This window comes from Cornus florida, unplaced genomic scaffold (genome assembly GCF_030987335.1).
Source record: "Cornus florida cultivar Cherokee Brave unplaced genomic scaffold, ASM3098733v1 CherokeeBrave_3.0.0_Hap2_Chr11, whole genome shotgun sequence".
NCBI classification, from domain to species: Eukaryota; Viridiplantae; Streptophyta; class Magnoliopsida; order Cornales; family Cornaceae; genus Cornus; species Cornus florida.
Genome location: NW_026775581.1, coordinates 98,444,421 through 98,464,871, shown reverse-complemented (window position 1 = coordinate 98,464,871; position 20,451 = coordinate 98,444,421). Strand labels below are relative to the sequence as shown.

The window sequence follows — 20,451 nt, the reverse complement described above, 5'->3', positions numbered from 1 at the left end:
TTTTCAATAAAAAAGATATGCTCTTCACATATTTTTGCATCATTAATGCAATACTAAAGTTTTCGATTCTATGTGTGTATGTGCGTGTGTGTATATATATATATATATTATATAAAACAGCTCTAAGCTGTTCTTGAATAAAGTATGTGCGGGCAGATGATGCCAGAGGCAACCTGGACTAACCCAAGGGTGTTTTGCTTGATTCTGTTTACTCACAATCACACTAGCTATAAAGTAACAAAAAATGAACAGTGACATCTTTGGAATACAAAAGCTGTCGATGGTCTTTTATCAACACCTGAAGTTGTAGAATACTGGCTGGTAAATCAACAACAAATCTAGAAAGAAAGTCGCAAAGCCAGAATTTAGAAATTATGAAAAAATAAAGTTCAAACTCGAATTGGTCCCCGGATAGTTAGAATAATTGTTCAAACAACATTCCCCAATATATATATATATATGTATATATAATGAGGGTATTTGTTTAGTACAATATTCATCCATAGAGAAGCCACCACTGAGACAAAAGTTGGTCATTCTGTTGGTGGTTGGTGATGGAGCCAACTGGTAACGAGTAAGTCAAAACAGAAGGCTAATGTCACTGATGGATAACCCAACAACACCCAAGCTTTCAAAGCATACCTCCATGGCTAGATGGTGAGGAAGGACGGGATCTCCACCAGGCAACCTACTGTTTCTTTCCTTCCATTCGCTCCACAAGATGCTAGTCAACTAGCACCTTATGAGTTTAATTTTCAATGACTGCCACTTTGTATAGCTGACAAAACAGAAATGAGGTAATAACATTAGGTCATCCCAATGGCATAGATGAGAAAACCACCACCAAACCTGCCTGGCAAAATCACTACACCAAAACAAATGATCCTGAGTATCCACATACAGCAGTTATGACAGATCCCTGGGCCAATAAAACTCCTTTTCCTGAGATTAGAATAGGAAGGAAAAGAATTGTGAATAATAGGAGATGCTTGAACATTGATCCTTGGTCTGCATTTGTTCCAAACCAGATTACTCCATTGGACTGGATCACTATGTTCCCTGCAAACATCCCAAACTGTCTTGAAAGAAATTTGGCCATGTTTCCATTCAATGAGATCTGTTGCACCAATGGTGTGTTGTTGATCAAGAAACTGACCATCTCTAAGGGCCAGGAAGAAGGAACTGTCCAACCTGATGGAGAATACAGAACCTCCAGCTTATCAGTGTATTGGAAACCTGAATGAAAAAGCCTTTGCAACCCAAAAGCCTGCTGCAATGTAAGACCATTATACCATGGGTCGTAGTACAAGCTGAAGCTACTGCCGTCACCGAGTAAGAAATATTCTGTGGCAAAAAATCTCTATTGTTGAGGATGGTCTTCCATTAACCAGAATCACAGGCCCTTTGGTTCATGGTCCAAAAATGCGCATTTTTCACATATTTGTCCTTGAACCATTTCATCCAAAGATCCTCTTTGGGCATCAGAAAATGCCAAGAAAGTATACATGTACAAGCCCTGTCTATACTCCTAAAAGTCCTATTTCCCACACATCCTTCAGATCTTGGTAAAGTAGTTTTATCCCAAGCAAGCATAGGGAATTTTTTTCCTTTACCTCCCCATAATAAAATTTTCACCCTTCTTTCTATTTCATCCTGAACTCCAACTGGAATAGAAAAAACTGCAGCCCAAAAGTAATAATAAGAGGATATCACAGACTTGATAAGCTCTATCTACCTGCCATAGATAAATTGAACGAGCTCCAGGAGGCAAGTTTGGAGTTAACTTGGTCCAGCAGCTCTGAACACTGAGCCCTCTTCGGATTACCTGCAACTAGAGGAAGCCCTAAGTAAGACAGTGGAAGAGCACCTTCTTTGAAATTCAAGATTCTCTGAATACTTCTCTTTCTTTTAACTGATCTAGAGAAGAAGACTAAGCTCTTCTCAATATTTACCCTCAATCCAGAGATATTGCTGAACTCCTCAAGCATAGCTTTCAATTTTCTAGCATTCGTCATAGAGGCTTTCAAGATGATGAAGAGATCATCAGCAAAAAAGCAATTAGAGACAACAGACCCTACCTTCCTCACAGAGTCACAAAGCTCAATTTGACCTTGAGTTATAGCTCCACTCATCATTTGAGTAAAGAAATCAGTGACTAAGCTGAAGAGGAGAGGAGACAAGGGCATCCCTGTCTTAAACCCCTCCCAGCAGTGAAGTAATCAACAGGAACTCCATTCACCAACACTGAGTAATGGACATATGAGACCCAGCATGACCAATTACTCCAAGTTTCCCCAAAACCATACCACAGCAGAAGATAGTGCAGAAATGCCCTAATGTTTTCATCCCAATACCACAAAATTAATTTGGACAAGACAACATTCTAGGTCATGACTTCACTAATTTAAGTAGCAAGAAGGAAAAGCATGGCACCATAGTTTTCCCAGGTCTCGTTTAATCATATATAGAGCAGCTAGAAAGCTTTTAAACTTCTTCTGAATTATTAATTTAGGTAGGGTAAGTGATTTTATTTTAAGTGATGTTTTTCAATGATAGTTTATCAAACACATTGACTCGCTTTGGTCCAAATTTTTTTTTACACATCTTTAGTACACTCAAAATTTCGGAGTTATTTATTAGTGACCAGGCACACTAGTCGGATAGTATTTTGATGGCAAACACCCTAATATAGCGTCATAAATCAACTTGAAAAGAAAAGAAAGGAAAAGAATAGAACAATTATGGCACACAAACTAGGGTATTTCTCCTGTATGTCACATTTCACGGAGAAAATGGCGCACAAACTAGGGTATTTGGACAATAGACAATGTAATCATTGAAACCATCTGCTGCCTAGGTTAAAGACAAGCTACTTGGATCCTTGTTTGAAGTTTGAACCTCTTCCAAACCAATAGTTTTACAACTGTAGGTGTAGTCAATATAATCTTTTAATGTTCATAATTCAATTAAAAGTTGTAACTACTCTATTTTAGAAGGATGAGATACAAAAGCACTACCTTTTATGATTCCACGAGTGATGATCCTATTAGGGAAATCCCTGAACTTTGCCAACACAAGCCTTTCCTGCTCTGCATTGACATCTGTGTTGCAGCCATGGTTCCAAATCCGGTCTGAGCAAGCATCTGGTGTGAACAACTTATCTTTCTCACCACAAATCAATGCGAGCGTTTTAGGAGACATTGGACTTCCATTCTGCACATCATCACCACCAGATCTGGAATCGTCTTTGCCAATTATATCAACTTGATTTCCATTCAAATCGTCATTTGGCACAGCTTTCTGGACCTCAGGTGCTTCTTGGCAGTACTTCTCATATTGGGCAGCACAGAAACTGCCTGTCTGGTTTTCTCTCTCAATTTGTACATTGATGGAACCATTTTTGTCTAGGAACAATGAATACAAAACTAAAATAAAAAATCCCATTTGAGTTCAATATCCATTACATTGTCTATTGAAACAGCTTAAAAAACCTCGCAAAATGATGAACAAAATCGCATGAAAAACCCAAGTAGAGCATTACAGTTGGATTGAAGGACATGCTTAAAAGTGCAATGAACAGAAGAATTCAAAGAGCCTTATTACTCAGATAAAATCAGAAAATAATTTAAGGAATATCACATAGAAATGGCGTGGTTAAGATAGTTAGTATTGAGTTTTACATTTAGGTTTAGTTAATTAAACCAGACAAACTTCTTGATGCATGCGCAGATACAAAGATATACAAGTTTAGATACGAGGGAAAAGAATAGATGAGAAAAGTACTTTCATGAATTTTGAAAATCTCAACCCATTTGAAGGATTGGCCCTCACCACTATGTATAAAGTTTTGACGAAGTGTAAATTCTGATTCCATAAAGCAATGAGAGGGGCATGGTTATGAAAATTCAAAACCTGCAAGGTATTATAAGCCACCAAATGTTTGTATATTATCTATATCGTACTATACCTACAAGAACCTTAGCAGCTTCTGATACTGCCAGCAAAATTGAACAAAGCTCTATCATGTCTTGTGGTCGGATGGTCCCAGCTAACACAGACCTTCTGCCATAACTAGCAAAACTAATCAGTTCTTCTGGACAAATGAGCATGGATAGTTCTAATGAAGTGAGTATAAAGTTAGCAAAGATATAAACCTGTAAGTGAACTTCGAAGTGCCCAGTGCTGCAGAAGTAACAGTCTGACAAATCGGGGGTACAGATGAGGGAGAGGAGGAACCAGAAGTGCTGACACGGTTAACCTTATAAACTTATATAACAAAACAATAACAATGCTCATCAGCCAAAAGCAAGAGTGAAACTATGAGCTAAAAGTAAGTGTGCTTTCTTTGGGTTTATCTCCTCAAGAAACACCCAATCCCTTTTTACTTTATCAACATTAGGATAAATAAGGAAAAATATTCGACTGAGTTTTGTTGTGAGAGAATTTTTCTATGCAAGAAACAAAATGACAGAGAGAAATTAAGTGATCTTTGGCAGTGTGCCACATATCTGAGACTGGGAATGGTAGTCTAATTAAGCTATTAATAAACTCCCTTACTTGAACTGAATTAGTATGCATTTACGACTTGCATTCAAAGAGTTATGGCACTTAAGACTACAAACATCTTGATTGTTTGCACTTGCAATGTCTCAATTCCTTTGGAGCACCATCATTGACTTTGATGATAGTATGTGACGGTATATTTGAGGACTCTGGCTTTCTGTTTTAAAAAAATAAAACATCCATAAAAATTCACTTGATCCACTCAAGAAGTCAAGCATAACTTGGTTCTCCACAAGTTCATCTTAGGCATAGAGACTTCATTTGTGGTGTGGCCCGGCTCAAAATGCACTAAATTGTTGATAGCAGTCCTACTATATAAGAAACATGTTGATAAGTTAATCTAAACGCATAAGAAAATGTAAGGATCTGCCTGACATGACAGCATGAGATTTGAAATCAGAGTAGTATAACATCCATGCAACAAAATTCTAAAAGAAAATCTCCATTTTACCTAATTGTTATACAAAAAGGCAGCTGCTATCTCATAGAAAAAAATAAAAAAAATAAAAAAAATAAAAAATTCCGACTGAAGATCTTTGCAATGCAAGATCATTTTTTTAAAAAAAAATCTACCAAAAAACCTTATTTGGGGTCTCCTTTTTTCGCTCCTAGTCAAATTTGTCTATCTCAAGGACATAATATATACATCTAATATGGTTCCCAAAGACAAATGATTGGATTTACTCCAGTTCTATAGTTCCTTTATTTCTTCCAAAATACTGAAATTAACATGAGAAAATAACAAATTTGAAGGGTTTTACTAGAGAATTCAACAGTACAACATTTCATCATTAATGGGTTAAAAGTAGAATTTGCAAAATTAAAGAATTAATGAATAGTTACAATAATTGTTCAAACAACATATCCCAAATATACATAATCAGAGTATGTGCTAAGTACATTCATCCATAGAGAAGCCACCACTGAGACAAAGCTAGGTCATTCTGTTGGTGGTTGGTGATGGAGGCAACTGGTAGTGAGGGGCCAAATTTCACAAACTCAATTCTCTTTGTTATGGCCTCCAACTTGGAATCTAAGCATCCCTTGAAACCCATCAGTGACTCACTTGATAACCCATTAAGCGAAGCCTCATTCCAATCTGGCATCACCATCTTGAAGCCATCTTTTCTCAGCACATCATCATCAGCACTTTTATGGATCACTTGGCGTTTCTTGCAATTTTCTTTGTAAACATCGATTAACTTCTTCACATTGCTAGGGTTTTCCGGCCACGTCTCGATCTCGCCTTCAGGCCCCACGCAGACCATACACGCATTGATGTCGCACAAAACAGAGAGTTCCATAGTTTTCTTCTTCAAACACTCTCTCCTTTTCTTAAATCTCGCTTTTGCTCTCGAGTCCACCTTCGTCCCCGAACAGACCATGGTTTCTTCAGATTATTACCAAATTTTTCCACAGACCGCACACTCATTCGCGTAGACAGAAGCCCAACTCGATCGGGTCTATATATAGACACACTCGGTCAATTCCCGTAAGACAGAAGCGTTGGCCACACACGCTCGATGTGACTGTATATATAGGCGGCTCGATGTGAATGTATATATAGGCGGCTTGATGTGAAGATAATCGGGTAGAGGTTCCTCTGTTCTGTATATAGACGTATATATACACATATATGTGTATCAAGAAAATCTCAGAAAATCTTTTTGATTCTCCTATTTGTGTAAGAATTATGAAGGGAACTTGGCTTTCAAGTCACAATCTTTTTTATCTAAAAATAAATTAATAAATAAAAAAATTGGGTCATGATGCCCTTTTGTTAAAAAGGCTATGAAGGGAGGCTTTTAAGAAATAAGAAAGGTTTTAGAGTTTTTCAATTAATTCTACATAATTCAAAGTCTCTAATATTTACACCGGTAATGATAAAAAAGAAAAAAATAATAATATTAGTACGATACATATACACAATCTTATTTTTAACAGGGGCGTACAAAAATTCGATCAAACCAAAAATTTAAATCGGATCACATCGGACCGGATAACCGAACGATTTAGTTATATACACACACACACATATATATATAATCCTACAATCCAAATCGCTTAAAAATTTGTAGCAACTATCAATCCTACGGTCCACTCTTAATTTTCTAAGTCTTATAAATTTAATATTAGATGATTCTTATTTTTTATTGATTTACATTAACTAAATTTTGTTGGTTTTTTGAATTGTGGTTAGATGTTTGTTGTTCAATTAGTAAGTCTGAATATATTAGGTTATTAGAAATTATGAATGTATTCACTCTAGTTTCAGAAGTGATAGAGAATAATGAATTAAAAGTTTTAAATATATTAGCAGTTATGAATCTCTTGTTTAACTTGGTTTATTGTTGTGCATTTGGAGTTTGAAATATGAATAATTCTGTAGCAAAAAAAAAAAAAAAAAAAGGAACTGTGAAACCAAACCAAACCGGTTTCTCACGGTTTGGTTTGGTTCATTTGGTCAAATTCGGTTTGGTTCTTGATTTTTTGAAACTGTTAGGATCGGTTTGGTTCTAAAAAATTCTTAAATCGGTCCAAATCGAACTGTGTACACCTGTAATTTTCAGGTGTAAAAAAATTATTTCTCATTTCAAACTAATGAGATCACAATAAAATAATTTTTTCATTGTGTCAAGACCCAAGTAACTTTTTAAAAATAAAACTCACCTTATAATCTTCCTTTACACAAAGTCTTAATTCACTTTATCAAAAATTGTTAGCCCCTTTTATCACACAAAACAATAAAATTTATTTTAAGCAATTTATTGCCCGGGAAAAAAAAAAAAAAAAAAATCACAATTCATCGAACATCTGATGAATGAAAAACTCATACCAAACACCACTAGGATTATAATGTGACATCAGATCAATAAACGAGAAAGGAATGAAACCCCTCTCAATGTTGAACCGCAATATTGACCTTGTCAGTACAGGCGAATCCGCCCCAATGTCTGCCTTCGGCTCCATTGCCGCCACTGCCAACAATGTTTCCCCCTCTTACACGAACCGCTCAAACCAATACCAAAGAAAGTGCCGAATCCCAAAAACGGGGGCCTTGTACCACTCTGTGTTCGGCGGAATCCCCAGTGGCGGTTCATCCTTCTTAATTAATTCGCTTCTAGGTGGCATCTCCTTTAAACCGCTCTGAGTACTCCTGATAACTTCTCTTTCTCTCACTTGCACCCTAAAAAGGAAAAACAAATACACTATGTTCTTAGCAAGTATTTGTTTCTCTAATTTACTGTGTAACTACAATGTTGCAACTTACAGGAATCAGCCTTCTTTTACTGAATTGCCCCTATGCTAGTACGCGAAACAACGTGCCATGATGAACTCTCATTGCGCATGTCTTTGGTCACTTCCAAAATGGCGGCATTAAATGATACATCGTGTCTACAGTTCTCCAACAAATCGACTCCTCAACTTATGCACGCACCCCTTACCAAACGGTAGCGCATGCGTGCAAGGGGACTAAATGTAGGGGACGTATCCTACGATTACACGTGGCACACCCTAACATTTGTCCTAACAACACTAAATAGATGGTTGGGACGTACTCCCGAGTTACACGCAGCACACTTTAGCACTCGTCCCAGTAAGTTTCACCCTCGCTCGAGATTCACACATGGCTCGAGGACAATGATCGCATAATATCTGGACGTTCCCATTAATATCTCGGGATGAGCTTGCGGGGTCCACATACTATGTACACCTAAATCATAGGTCTAACTAGTGAGGCGACAAAGTCACGTGTTCCAACTACAACACTTATAATCATATTAATGGTTCCTAACTACCGCCGTATTTAAAGGGATGTGCATTTAATGCAACATTGCCCAACCTTGAGCTAAACGACCAGAACAATGCTCCACAACCCAATAAGACCACCATGACTACTCTATCAAGGTAGCCCAAGCTCAAAGCCTTACTCTCGAGAGCCAAACCAATGGCTGGGACTACACATTAGGGCACCCGTGCACTGCACCAATGATTTTTTGATCTCCACAGGAAGTCACTGCGAAGACTATCATTCCGCCTCCATCACTTTCTGCTCTGTATTTAGATATTACCCAGTGTTACTTGTATTTATTTATTGTAATAAAGAACCAAACAACATCTTAAATGGATAGGCCTATCGAGTTCCCATCAACGTGGAACCTCTTAAATGGAATTCCATATCTCTCCCAACAACACTCATTTGCCACTTGGCACTCCTAGATCCATGGAAAAATATATTGAAAAATTTAACCATATACTTTCTTAATCAAAGTCAATACCCAAACTGAGGATCAAAGGCTATGGCTTCTCTAGCAACCTTGGCTGCCCTGCAACCCACCACCACCGTCAAGGGCCTTGGTGGAAGTTCCCTCACCGGAACTAAGCTCCATGTCAAGACATCTCGCCAGATCTTGAGACCCACCAACTATAGGTAACAAAATTTAGAGTAAATTATAAAAATATAAAATACATATATAATATATATCCAAACACACACACACACACATATATTATCCATTTGCAATTAGCTTTAGTTGATATTGGATTGTTAAATATGTAGAGCTGGTGCAGTGGTTGCAAAGTATGGTGACAAAAGTGTGTACTTTGATTTGGAGGATTTGGGCAACACCACTGGTCAGTGGGACTTGTATGGATCTGATGCACCTTCACCATACAACTCTCTTCAGGTATGTCACTCGATCTCTGTATTAATTAATTACTTAATTTTGCAAATTCTACTTTTAACCCATTAATTCTGAAATGTTGCACTGTTGAATTCTCTAGTTATACCCTTCAAATTTGTTATTTCCTCATGTTAATTTCAGTGTTATAGAAGAAATTAAGGAACTATAGAACTGGAGTAAATCCAATCATTTGTCTGGTATGGAAATTGGGAACCATATTAGATGTATATATAATGTCCTTGAGATAGACAAATTGTATGAGTGTAGGGCAAACATATGACGTTATGTATACAAAATGTTGGGCACTTAAGAATTAACACCTCCTTTGATTCGAATTGGATGCTAAATGTAAGCCGCTTCAAATCATTAAGAACCGACACAATTGCTCCTTAAGAACAGAGGAAAAAAAATTCTATTGTCTATGACTTGATATAATTATGAGGGGGAGAAGAAAGATTAAAATTTAATATACTGGATCACAATTGGTTAGTAGTAGCAGGCTCTGCTTGATGAGATTTTGTTGGTCGACGAAGATAAAGGTCCATGGCGAAGTCAAAAGCAAATTTTAAGAAAATGCATGGATTCAAATGTATCTGTTTTCTTCTTAGGGACGACAAAGACAAGTAGAGAAGTCACACTATGAGGACTAGGAGCAAAAAACGGAGACCCCAAATAAGGGTTTTGGTAGATTAAAAAAAAAAAAAAATATCTTGCATTGCAAAGATCTTTTAGTCGGATTCTTTTTTCTATGTGATAGCAACTGTCCTTTTTGTATAACAATTAGGTGAAATGGAGATTTTTCTTTTAGAATTTTGTCGCATAGATGTTCTATCATTCTGATTTCAAATCTCATGCACTCATGTCAGGCAGATCCTTACATTTTCTTATGTACTTAGATTAACTTATCAGCATGCTTCTTGAATAATAGGACCGATATCAGCTTCACATCGGCTTAGTTTGATTAATATTAACAATTTAGTGCATTTTGAGCCGGTATTAATGAGAGAGATGGAGAACTAAGATGAACTTGTGGAGAACTAAGTTATGCTTGACTTCTTGATTGGATCAAGTGAATTTTTATTGATGTTTTGGAGCTCAGTGGCTATTATACTTCCGTATGCCCTCGAGTTTTTAACTAGCATGTCCTGTACCTTCTTGAATGTAAGATGAATCTGTATAAGATAATTTTTTTACTTTTTATATTCATATACAATTTCAGAGCAAGTTCTTCGAGACATTTGCAGCGCCTTTCACCAAGAGAGGATTGTTGCTAAAGTTCTTGATATTGGGAGGTGGTTCAACCCTTGCTTACCTCAGTTCCACAGCCACAGGTGACATTCTACCTATCAAGAAGGGCCCGCAACTTCCACCCAAGCTTGGGCCTCGAGGCAAAATCTAAGAATCATGAAGCTCACATCTTTCGATATTTTGATTATGCTAGAAATGTATATTTTCAGAACATGCAAGTATGTTTGAAGCCTACCCAAGACCTCTGCTAATTATTTTGAATATATTTGTTTTAATTGTGATTTGGTGCGTTCCTCTTCAACTTGATTAATTTCTGTTTAAATTATGGGATTCTGGTCTTCTGCTCCAATGAAGCATGTAACCAACTTCTGGTCTTATACGACAACATAACCTTAACGGGTTATTTTTGACTAGAGTCGAGTCACTTGGTAACAATGAGTGTCTCTATTTCAACTCCTCCTGGATTTATCTGATACATTTTAGGATTTCCTAATCCCCTATTATGAAATAGTAGTAATTAATTCTGTCTCTAGAATTACTGACCTTGAAATAAAAGTAAATTACTGACCTTTAGCTGTCTCAACTACGATCTCCATTAGTGGAGATTTCAGAGAATATGGAGTTGAAATGGTCTAAGAATTCTATCTGTGGAAGTATTCAGACTACACAAATTTCTTTAGCTATAGATAAACAAAGTAATTTCTTGTTCTCTTTTGCTCTGGTCTACTAATTCTTTCGTATCTAAAAAAACAAGTAAGGAATCATAATTCTGCATTTCAACAAAAATCTACATGGCTCTGAGTATATGTATATTTGAAAACCAAGCTTCCTCAGTCTCCTTGTTTATTGATTTCTATTAATGGTGCCTTGTTGGACTTTCCATTTTTTCTTTAAGGTAAACTTATTAGTTACAATGTAGTAGTTTTGTTTAGTTGCATTGCATCACTATCTTTGAAGAAGTCCTCGGTTGATTCCTATGAAATGTCAGTCTCTCCTACATCCGAATTCTATGAATTCGAAGTTGTCTCTGCTAGGTTCAACTTCTCTAGCTCTTCTTTGGGGTTCGAAACTTTTCTAGTCCTCCAACCGGTGAAGAGTCTCTTGTTAGGTTCCTCTTTTGTCCTGCAACTGATGAATTTCATGCAAAAAAATTTGCAAGGAGAAAATCTTCTATTTGTTACATGACCACTGTGGAAGGCCAAGTGAAAATATTCTTGGAAGACTTTCCAGAACATCCTGTTTTTATATCCTACACAGCTAGAAAGGGGACAGTTTTTAATTTCAATGTACATGGATGGCCATCAGAGCAAAGGCTGAAAGCTAATGGAGTTGGAAATGATTGATTACAGAAATAACAGGATTGGTGAAACTGTGAAAAAAAAAAAAAAAAAAAAAAAAAATAGTAAAAAAAAAAATATATATATTTAACATCACAACACACAAATATATGTTGTTATCTGCATTCATAAATAGAGTTTATATTCTCAGGCAAAGATATCACACAGAGGTTACAGAGAAGAAAACAAATTAAATTTTCATCTCATAAATTATACTATAAATTTGTAAGTACAAGTGAATATTTCTGTGGGACTTGGTCTTGATGGACTGAGGGATTTTCCACACCAGATAAAGGCAATAGGCTTATAGCAGATAAATAATTTGTTTTAGTTTTTGGGAAGGTGCAGAAGGGTTCAAGTCTATCTAAGATATTGTGAGGCTATTTACCTAGCAGAAAGAAGAAAAAAAATGATAGATTTGGGGTTGAAAGAAAAGGTCATGATCAAAAGTGCCTTGAACTTGTTTTTGTCTGTCTAAGATATTGTGAGACTCGATTTACATTGAAAGGGAAGAATATATCACCAGATTAAAGATTTTGATTTGAAGTCTCTTAAAACACTAGTTCAATAAATAATTGTACATAATGCATGATTTGGCACACACATTATATATATATATTTTCTAGTCGGTATTCACACACTCCGCTTCTATTGAGGTTCGAACTCGGCCGATTTCAACGTGACAATAAATAAATGGTTCTCTCAAACGCCCCCACACCATATTAAATACGCTAAGTTTCTTTAGACAAAAATACCATTTCAACAATTTTCTTCTTGTCTTCACCACCTTTTTCTTTCTTGACTCTCCATATGATTAATTCATTTCCTTTTTTATCGTCTTCATCTTTTTCTCTCTGTATGTTAATTCTCTTTATATTTTTCTTTGAAATTTTGCTCTTTATAAAATATTTTTTCTACTAAAAGACCGGTCACAATGAATGAGATTTTTATCCTAATCTATTGTCTTAATATCATATAAGATTTTCACCTAAGGAAAAACACACAAAAAGAAAAGAGAAGATTTTCGATTTGCGATGGAATAATTCCACTTCCAACTTTAAAGCAATTAAGATCTGGGTTTGTGGAATTTCTATTAATTTTTTTTCTCTCATCTCTCATATATACACACACTGAGAAAGAAGAGTAAAGTAATATAGAAGAGTAAAGCAAGATGAGAGAAAATAATTAACAGAAATTCTACAAACCCAAATCTTTAAAGATTCAATTTCATCGTAATTTGAACAAATTTTGCAAATTGGGCCGTAAATTTGGTGCTCAATCGCGCCGGCTGTAGATATTCACGGTTTTCGCCATATCTTCGATGATGATTGCAGTTTGAACAAATTTTGCAAATTGGGCCGTAAATTTGGTGCTCAATCGCGCCGGCGGTAGATATTCACGGTTTTCGCCATGTCTTTGATGATGATTGCAGTTTTACGGCGTTCCACACAGAGGATGGGTATTATTTCTTTAATGGATAAAGAGAAAAAAAAGATCTTCTAACTTTTGTTAACAGCTATATTAATTTTAATGTATCTCATACAGTAACGTACACGTAAAAAAAAAAAAAAAAAAAAATTTGTAATATATCAGTCGCCATTATATTAATCAGGTAGGACTAATCGGTTGAGTTAATTGAGAAAATATACATTAGCCGGACCGAAGTTATATGATAACCCGTATCTACTTTGGAAGGTTAGTTTTGTTGTACCATAAATGGCTCATATTGCTTCTAATGCGCCACGTGTCGAAATATGACGAACACTAACATCATCCTTGGCATTATCAACTTTAACACACTAGAGAGTACAGACCACTGTGAGCTAATCTTAAACAAAGGCCACCAACTACCGATATCTCCCAAACATATTGGGAGTTTTCACACAAAAGATTCTACCAAACCAAACAGTAGAAAAGGACCAAACAATCGTTGAAGAAGAGACCGACGAAAACCCTAACCCTAATTCTCACTCCTACTTCGTCTTCTACCTTCGTATCTGCAAGAATGGAAGCCATTGGAGTGCTGATGGCGTGCCAGATGTCACCGTACCTCGAGCAAGAGCTCGAAAAGCGATTCAATCTCTTCCGATTCTGGAATTTCCAGCAGAAGAAGGAGTTCTTGAAAGAGAATTCCAATTCGATTCGCGCGATTGTGGGTAATGCCACGGCCGGTGCCGATGCTGAGTTGATCGACTCGCTGCCGCGTCTGGAGATCGTGGCGAGTTACAGTGTGGGGTTGGATAAGATCGATTTGGGGTATTGTAAGGAGAAGGGGATTAGGGTTACCAACACGCCGGACGTGTTGACGGAGGACGTGGCTGACTTGGCAATCGGATTGATTTTGACGGTGCTGAGGCGAATTTGCGAGTGTGATCGGTATGTGAGGAGTGGGTCGTGGAAGAAAGGGGACTTCAAGTTGACTACAAAGGTTCGTTTTTTATTTGTTTTTGGTTTGCTTCATTACGCTTGTTTGGTTGCTTAGAAAGTGTGTGAGAGGAAAAGAATAGAAAATTTGAGTCTTTGTTTCGTTGTTTAGGACTGAGGAAATAAGAGCCTCCACCTTAAGTGACTGCTATATTGTAAAATTGATTTCAATTTTTATTCTTTTTACCCAAAAAATCTTACAGATAAAAAGATAATATGTGTCAAAACTTCATTTCTTGTCATTTCCTCTGAATTTTCACCGATCAAACAACAGCTAGTGATTTCATTTTTGCTTTACCTTGATTTGCTTGATTTGCCTGTAAATAGTGAAACAGTGGCTATCTATTCGCCCATTCTAGTGTTTTTTGAATCAGTGGCAGAGCGGTTAGAAATAATTAGTGTCTGTAATTAGTATTGTTTATCTCTTATTAAAAAAATGTTTTGATAAAGTAAATGAATGTGAATTATTCATTGAGGGTTTGGGTTGAGAAAATCTTTAGGTGAAAAAATTGGCGACTTTCCTTGTGCAGTTTTGGATGTATCTGTATTTTCAGTTCTTGGGTCTTTTGATGTGTTGCAGGCATTTATTTTTCATCAATCTTTCAGACCACAAGCTTAGTGGGCTTGTAGTCATGGTTGTGTTTGGGAGTTTAAGCATCAGTTTCCTTTTTTTGTCATTTTGTTTTTCTAACAACCAAATTGGCGACTTTCCTTGTGCAGTTTTGGATTTATCTGTATTTTCAGTTCTTGGGTCTTTTGATGTGTTGCAGGCATTTATTTTTCATCAATCTTTCGGACCATGAGCTTAGTGGGCTTGTAGTCATGGTTGTGTTTGGGAGTTTAAGCATCAGTTTCCTTTTTTTTCATTTTGTTTTTCTAACAACCAACTTGTGATTGGGGTGCATTGTAGGGTGGACTTTTATGTTTTTTTTTCCTGTTTGACTTTGTGGTTATTTGTAAACTGGTTTTTGATGAGCTTTTATGTTTTTTCATTATCAGCCACCGTAAGCATCAATTTCAAGTTTTCTACCTATAACAAAGCAAGTGTCTAGTTCCAAATTTTAGTTGCATCCCGTCACTTGCAAGTAGCTATTGATAACTGTATTGCAAGAGCCAAGGAGTGTGAGCCTGAGCATGGCATTCTTGCAGCTAAGGGTCAGGGTAAACCAATGGAGCTGCACTTACACTTAACAATTAATGGATTAAGGAATGAGCGGTAAAATATTCTCAAGTTATTACATTGAAATACTTGAGGTAGTGACTGCCAAAATTGATCATCATAAGAAAGATGAGTGGCTGACAGCCACTTTCTAGTGTGTAACGGTGTTCTACCTTCCTTAAACATAGATGTTGCTAGTTGATGGGTTCATCAGATACCTTGGTGGCCTGTAGTGATGTAAGAGTATGGAGCTGAAGTTATGTATAGTTGCTTTGGCATGGCTGACTGCTTCATGTGATACTAAAGTTCAATTACTCTTTAATGATGCCAAATGATTGTATTTACCATTGTTGACGTTTTACTTGCTCTTGATCAACTGAGCTCACAATTGTTGTTTCTTATGTTTTCAGTATATTTCTTATCCTTTCTCATTTTTCTTGCAGTTCAGTGGCAAAACAGTAGGCATTATTGGACTCGGCAGAATTGGCACAGCAATTGCTAAGAGAGCCGAAGCATTTGACTGTCCAATCAGTTACTACTCCAGATCGGCGAAACCAGATTCAAAATACAAGTACTACACAAATGTAATTGACTTGGCCTCCAACTGCAATATCCTGATTGTTGCCTGCCCTCTAACTGCTGAAACTCGTCATATCATCAACCGTGAAGTGATTGATGCATTGGGTCCAAAGGGTGTCCTCATCAACATCGGGAGAGGCCCTCACGTTGATGAACCAGAGCTGGTATCTGCTCTGGTTGAAGGCCGGTTGGGTGGAGCTGGACTTGATGTGTATGAACATGAGCCTGAAGTACCTGAGCAGCTATTTGGGCTTGATAATGTGGTCCTCTTGCCTCATGTAGGAAGCGGCACGGTGGAAACCCGCCAGGCCATGGCTGACCTTGTCATTGGGAATCTGGAAGCTCACTTCCTGAAGAAACCACTGTTAACACCAGTGGTTTAATATTGTTACGAAGGTACAAGAATGTCTGAATGGTTGGAGGCTTCATCTTGCTTTTGTAATTCTTATCTTCTCTCAAATGTAGGGATCATTGTTTCCAGAGCCTTGACAAATATGTACTGGTAAAAGAAAAACATCTTATTATCCTCTTGTATTTCTCTTTCAAGACATATTTTCGTAGTATCTTAGACCATGTCTCGGTGGTTGCAGTTATAAATAAGTTGGATACTTCAATAAGTAGCTTATGAGCTCAAATCATCTGCTAGTTGGTGTCTCTAACTGTCTCGTCAGAAAGTTGTTGATTTGCTGGAGGCATGGTAAAAACATGGAAAAGGCACGACTCAAAAAGAGTCATCTTCAAGTTACTAATGGAAAATTCAAGTCCAAAATTTGGAATGGGAATGCTTAGGAGATGTAGCAGACTCGAATCTTAAGAAAGCATTCTGATCTTCTAAAGGAGACAGGTCTACTGTTGAACTTATATGAAAAATGGTAGGAGATTATCAAATCTAATGTTCTCTAAGCGGAATGATACAAATAATTTTCATTTCACACGGTAGTTACTTTACATTAGTTGTTATTGTGCAAGGATGCTAGGAGAGAGAAACTAGATATAAAATTTTACATTTGGCATATTTATTCAGGATTCAAACTTTTTAATATATTCAAGCTTCAATCTTCTCATGTTCAAATAAGAGCCCAAGCTTAATTTTACAAGGGGTAAGTACCTTAACTAAATCTAGGTAATTGTTTGGTTGGAAGGAAAAAAAGAGAACGGAAGCAAGGCTCCAAAATTGGGTGGAAGAGAGAAGGGAAAAATATAAAAATAAAAGTGAATTTAGATAAATAATAGTACCATTTTTATTGTACAATTATTTACAAAATTGTAAGTACAAAATTTCGCTCAACCAATTACGATCGAGAGAAAATAATACAACACACTCAACAAACAATAAAAATAAACAAGAACAATGTCTGTAGAAAAATTGAATTGCTTGCCCCTTTATTGAAGGTCTAGGCCTCTATTTATACACAAAAGTTGGTAGAATTATGATAGGACTCGCGTTACTTGTCCTCCAATTCTTTCCATATATGACTTTCTTTACAAATAGAGTTCTTTCCATTGTATGATATTTCCTATGTAGAATTTGCTTTGTATAAAAACTCCGGGTTGACTCATTTGTTAAATAGGACTGAGCCATATTTAATTATACTTGGGCCGAACGCGGTTTGGTGTAAGTGACTTGACTAATGGATCAAAACTTCAACAGTGGTGATGTTGGGCTGATTGGTACTCTTGTCTGGCTTTGGAAGCCTAACATAAATGATAATGGGTTAAAGAACAACGTAACTTGGGCTTGATCTGGATGGGCTTCTGAGATCTCTTAAATGCAGATTCGTATAATGGTGACGTGTCTCATTCTTATTGGAGGGAAATTTTTCCCTCCACACTTTGCCCCCAATTCCACTTTAATTGGGTTATGGCTCCTAATCAAAGGGGAATTGAAGTCGTGTAGTTGTCATTCTTGCACGAGGCGTTTCCATTCGCGTCTATTGTTATTCTGACTCAAGGGCTTCTTCAAGACTCGCTTTTGTTCTCAGTGTGCTCATTCTGTCTACTGCGTTCTTCATACTCTCATATCTCCAGGTTAGTTATTCTTTCCCTTCTTCCAATCTTACATTATGAGTACTTCGACTACTCCTGAGCGTATAGAGATCGTAGATTCTGAGTCCACGCCCTCGTCTTCCCCTAATCTCATTAGGGTTCCCCCTCCTAGGGTTTCGAACTTCCCTAAGCCTGTAAATGACTCGGTTAATCAGTCGGATGCTTCCCCGATCCAGGCTAAAACATCCACCTCTGGGTCAGATAATATCTTCACTAAGGAAGAAAGGAATGCAATTTTATTTATTCGTCATATCCCGTTCTCCATTGAATCCGTAATGGAAGAGTTTGAGATTCCCGAGGGGGTAGAAATTGCAGAATACCCTAAGGGCGCCGATTTTTGCGCCAGCGAGGGCGTCGGAGAAAACGAGTTGCTCCTCTCTGTTAGGCATCTCAATGCTCTTAGGTTCCCCCTTCATCCTTTCTATCACCTAGCCTTTAACAAATTGGGGATTGCACCACTGCAAGTAAACCCTAACTTCTTTCGAGTAATTTCGGCACTCCTCATTCGCCGATGGCTGGAGAGTCTTGACCTGACTCTAGTTGACTTGCTGATTACTTATTCCATTTCTAAGCACGGGATCGAACCTGGTCGTTTCTTTTTCACCTCCCCCTTGCACCAAAGGATATGTACAGACCTCCCTATTTCTGAGAAGAAGTGGAAAGAGAGGATGATAATCATTAAAGGGAGATGGGCCGTGCCCCAATCGAGCAAACTCCCAATCCCTCACAAGTTCGGGAAGTTAGGTATAGAAAATCCCCCCTTTCTTCATGAAGATTGTTCTGGCTGTTTCCCATGTCGAGTCTTATTCTTTCGATATATTTATAAGTTTCTTGGTATTTTTTCAGTGACATTTCCTTCTTCGGTTACCAAGAAAAGACTTTCCTTCCTGGAAGGGCAGGTTTGGAAAGACCCTCATTCGGTTGAGAACTTGCTTACTTCTGCAAATCTTAAAGCAGTTGCTTCTAGAGCTGTAGCCGCTGATCTCATGGACCTCTCACTTCCATCATTTGACAGCTTCCCCATGACTGAGGAAGAAAAACAAAGGGCTGAAGCCTTGAAGAGGAAAGCTGCAGAGAGTGCCTTGTTAGCTATATTGCGCTCAAACGAACAGGAGAAGGAGATTGACGAAGTCCCTTTGAACACAAAGGCGAGGCTGAACTCTTCTTCAACCACGAAACCCAAGGGTGCTTCCAACCCAAAAAGCAAAGAGAAGAAAGCTGAAGAGATTAACCCTGAAGATGAGATCGGTGCTTACGTCCTTGCTGAGGCTGGGGCACCTTGGACTCCTTCTTTCTCGAGGGCTGACAAGTCCATCATCCATGTTGGTGATTCTATGATCACTGACCCATCTGCAGCGCTGGCTGTTGCTTGGGGAATGTGGCTCCCCAAGGATGAAGAAATTATTGGTAGAATGGGATTGGAACAACTACTCCCATCTGCCCCTGTTCGAGCCATAGAGGTTTGCTCCTTCCTTCTTTTTCATTGTCATAATTATCTTACAAAATTTCTTACATTGTGATTGTCTCTATCATGATAACGCAGGGCCTGTATCACACCATAGCTCTTTGTGCCACTGCTGAGGCTCAATCTCTCTTCATTCAGAAGCTGGAGAAAGATCTCAGCAATTCTGAGAAGAAGGCATCCCATGCCATTGCAAATGCACAAATTGCATATGAAGCTCGGGATGTTTATAAGAAACGTTTGGCTGTTTCTGATGCAAAAGTAGAATCGCTCGAGGCTAAAGTCCAGCGTTTGAATGATGCCCTTAGCACCTACATCATTGCAGGGAGGCAGATGCAAGGTCGTTACTCCAGTTTGGTGCGCTTATCTAGTGCCAAGGCCTTCAGGTCCGACTTTAATCAGGGTTCAGGGGAAAAAACAATAGATCCCGAGGCTTTTGATGCTCATATGGGAGTGTCTTTCCCTTATGATGAGAGTCCGAAGGCTCAGGAAGCTGAAGTTCTTTTCGCTGAGATGGTGAAAGCTCATCCTGAGGTCCCTTCAGCTCCAAATGTCTCCACTTCTGTAACTGGCCCATCAAATCCTCTACCTGCAAGTCCAGCTGTGGTAGATGCTTTCGAATCTGCCCCGTTTGATCCGAAGAGGAAGTAGGATCGAGTAACTTTTTTTTCCTTTTTCCTTTTGTAATAAAACAACATTGGGAATGATAAACATGAATGATATAACCTTGTTTCTTAAGCTGTGTCACTTTTCTTCTACTTCGACTGAGTATGCTTGTATGCTTTTGATATCGCACACACTCTGTATTTTTTTTTTTTTTTTTTTAGTCCGAAGCAAAATAAATAAGATGTGAAGAAGAGATCTCCTCTAACGGTTTATCTGATAATAGAGGATTGTTTTTTTCCTTCGGTGATTTAACCGTCAAGGGAACCCTTCTTGAAATGGATT

At 37.7% G+C, this 20,451-nt stretch overlaps 4 protein-coding genes across 4 annotated transcripts; 2 read left to right on the top strand and 2 right to left on the bottom strand.

Annotated features, from left to right (window-relative positions):
* Window positions 1-2,155: 2,155 nt before the first annotated feature.
* LOC132281649 (protein tesmin/TSO1-like CXC 5) lies at window positions 2,156-4,578 on the bottom strand. The gene is made up of 5 exons (XM_059783335.1): window positions 4,558-4,578; window positions 4,155-4,258; window positions 3,968-4,062; window positions 3,018-3,404; window positions 2,156-2,244 (listed from the first exon to the last, which is right to left on the bottom strand). Exons 1-5 carry the CDS (start codon window positions 4,576-4,578, stop codon window positions 2,156-2,158), a joined length of 696 nt encoding a protein of 231 aa, XP_059639318.1.
* Window positions 4,579-5,322: 744 nt separating this feature from the next.
* LOC132285105 (agamous-like MADS-box protein AGL103) lies at window positions 5,323-6,225 on the bottom strand. Its single transcript, XM_059787267.1, has one exon. It carries the CDS (start codon window positions 5,946-5,948, stop codon window positions 5,466-5,468), a length of 483 nt encoding a protein of 160 aa, XP_059643250.1. The 5' UTR covers window positions 5,949-6,225; the 3' UTR covers window positions 5,323-5,465.
* A 2,599-nt stretch (window positions 6,226-8,824) lies between these two features.
* On the top strand, window positions 8,825-10,777 carry LOC132282868 (photosystem I reaction center subunit VI, chloroplastic-like). Its single transcript, XM_059784679.1, has 3 exons — window positions 8,825-8,995; window positions 9,125-9,251; window positions 10,468-10,777. Exons 1-3 carry the CDS (start codon window positions 8,865-8,867, stop codon window positions 10,645-10,647), a joined length of 438 nt encoding a protein of 145 aa, XP_059640662.1. The 5' UTR covers window positions 8,825-8,864; the 3' UTR covers window positions 10,648-10,777.
* Window positions 10,778-13,643: 2,866 nt separating this feature from the next.
* Window positions 13,644-16,563, top strand: LOC132286569 (hydroxyphenylpyruvate reductase-like). The gene is made up of 2 exons (XM_059788920.1): window positions 13,644-14,261; window positions 15,860-16,563. The coding sequence occupies exons 1-2, from the start codon at window positions 13,839-13,841 to the stop codon at window positions 16,376-16,378; spliced, it is 942 nt and encodes a 313-aa protein (XP_059644903.1). The 5' UTR covers window positions 13,644-13,838; the 3' UTR covers window positions 16,379-16,563.
* Window positions 16,564-20,451: the final 3,888 nt, after the last annotated feature.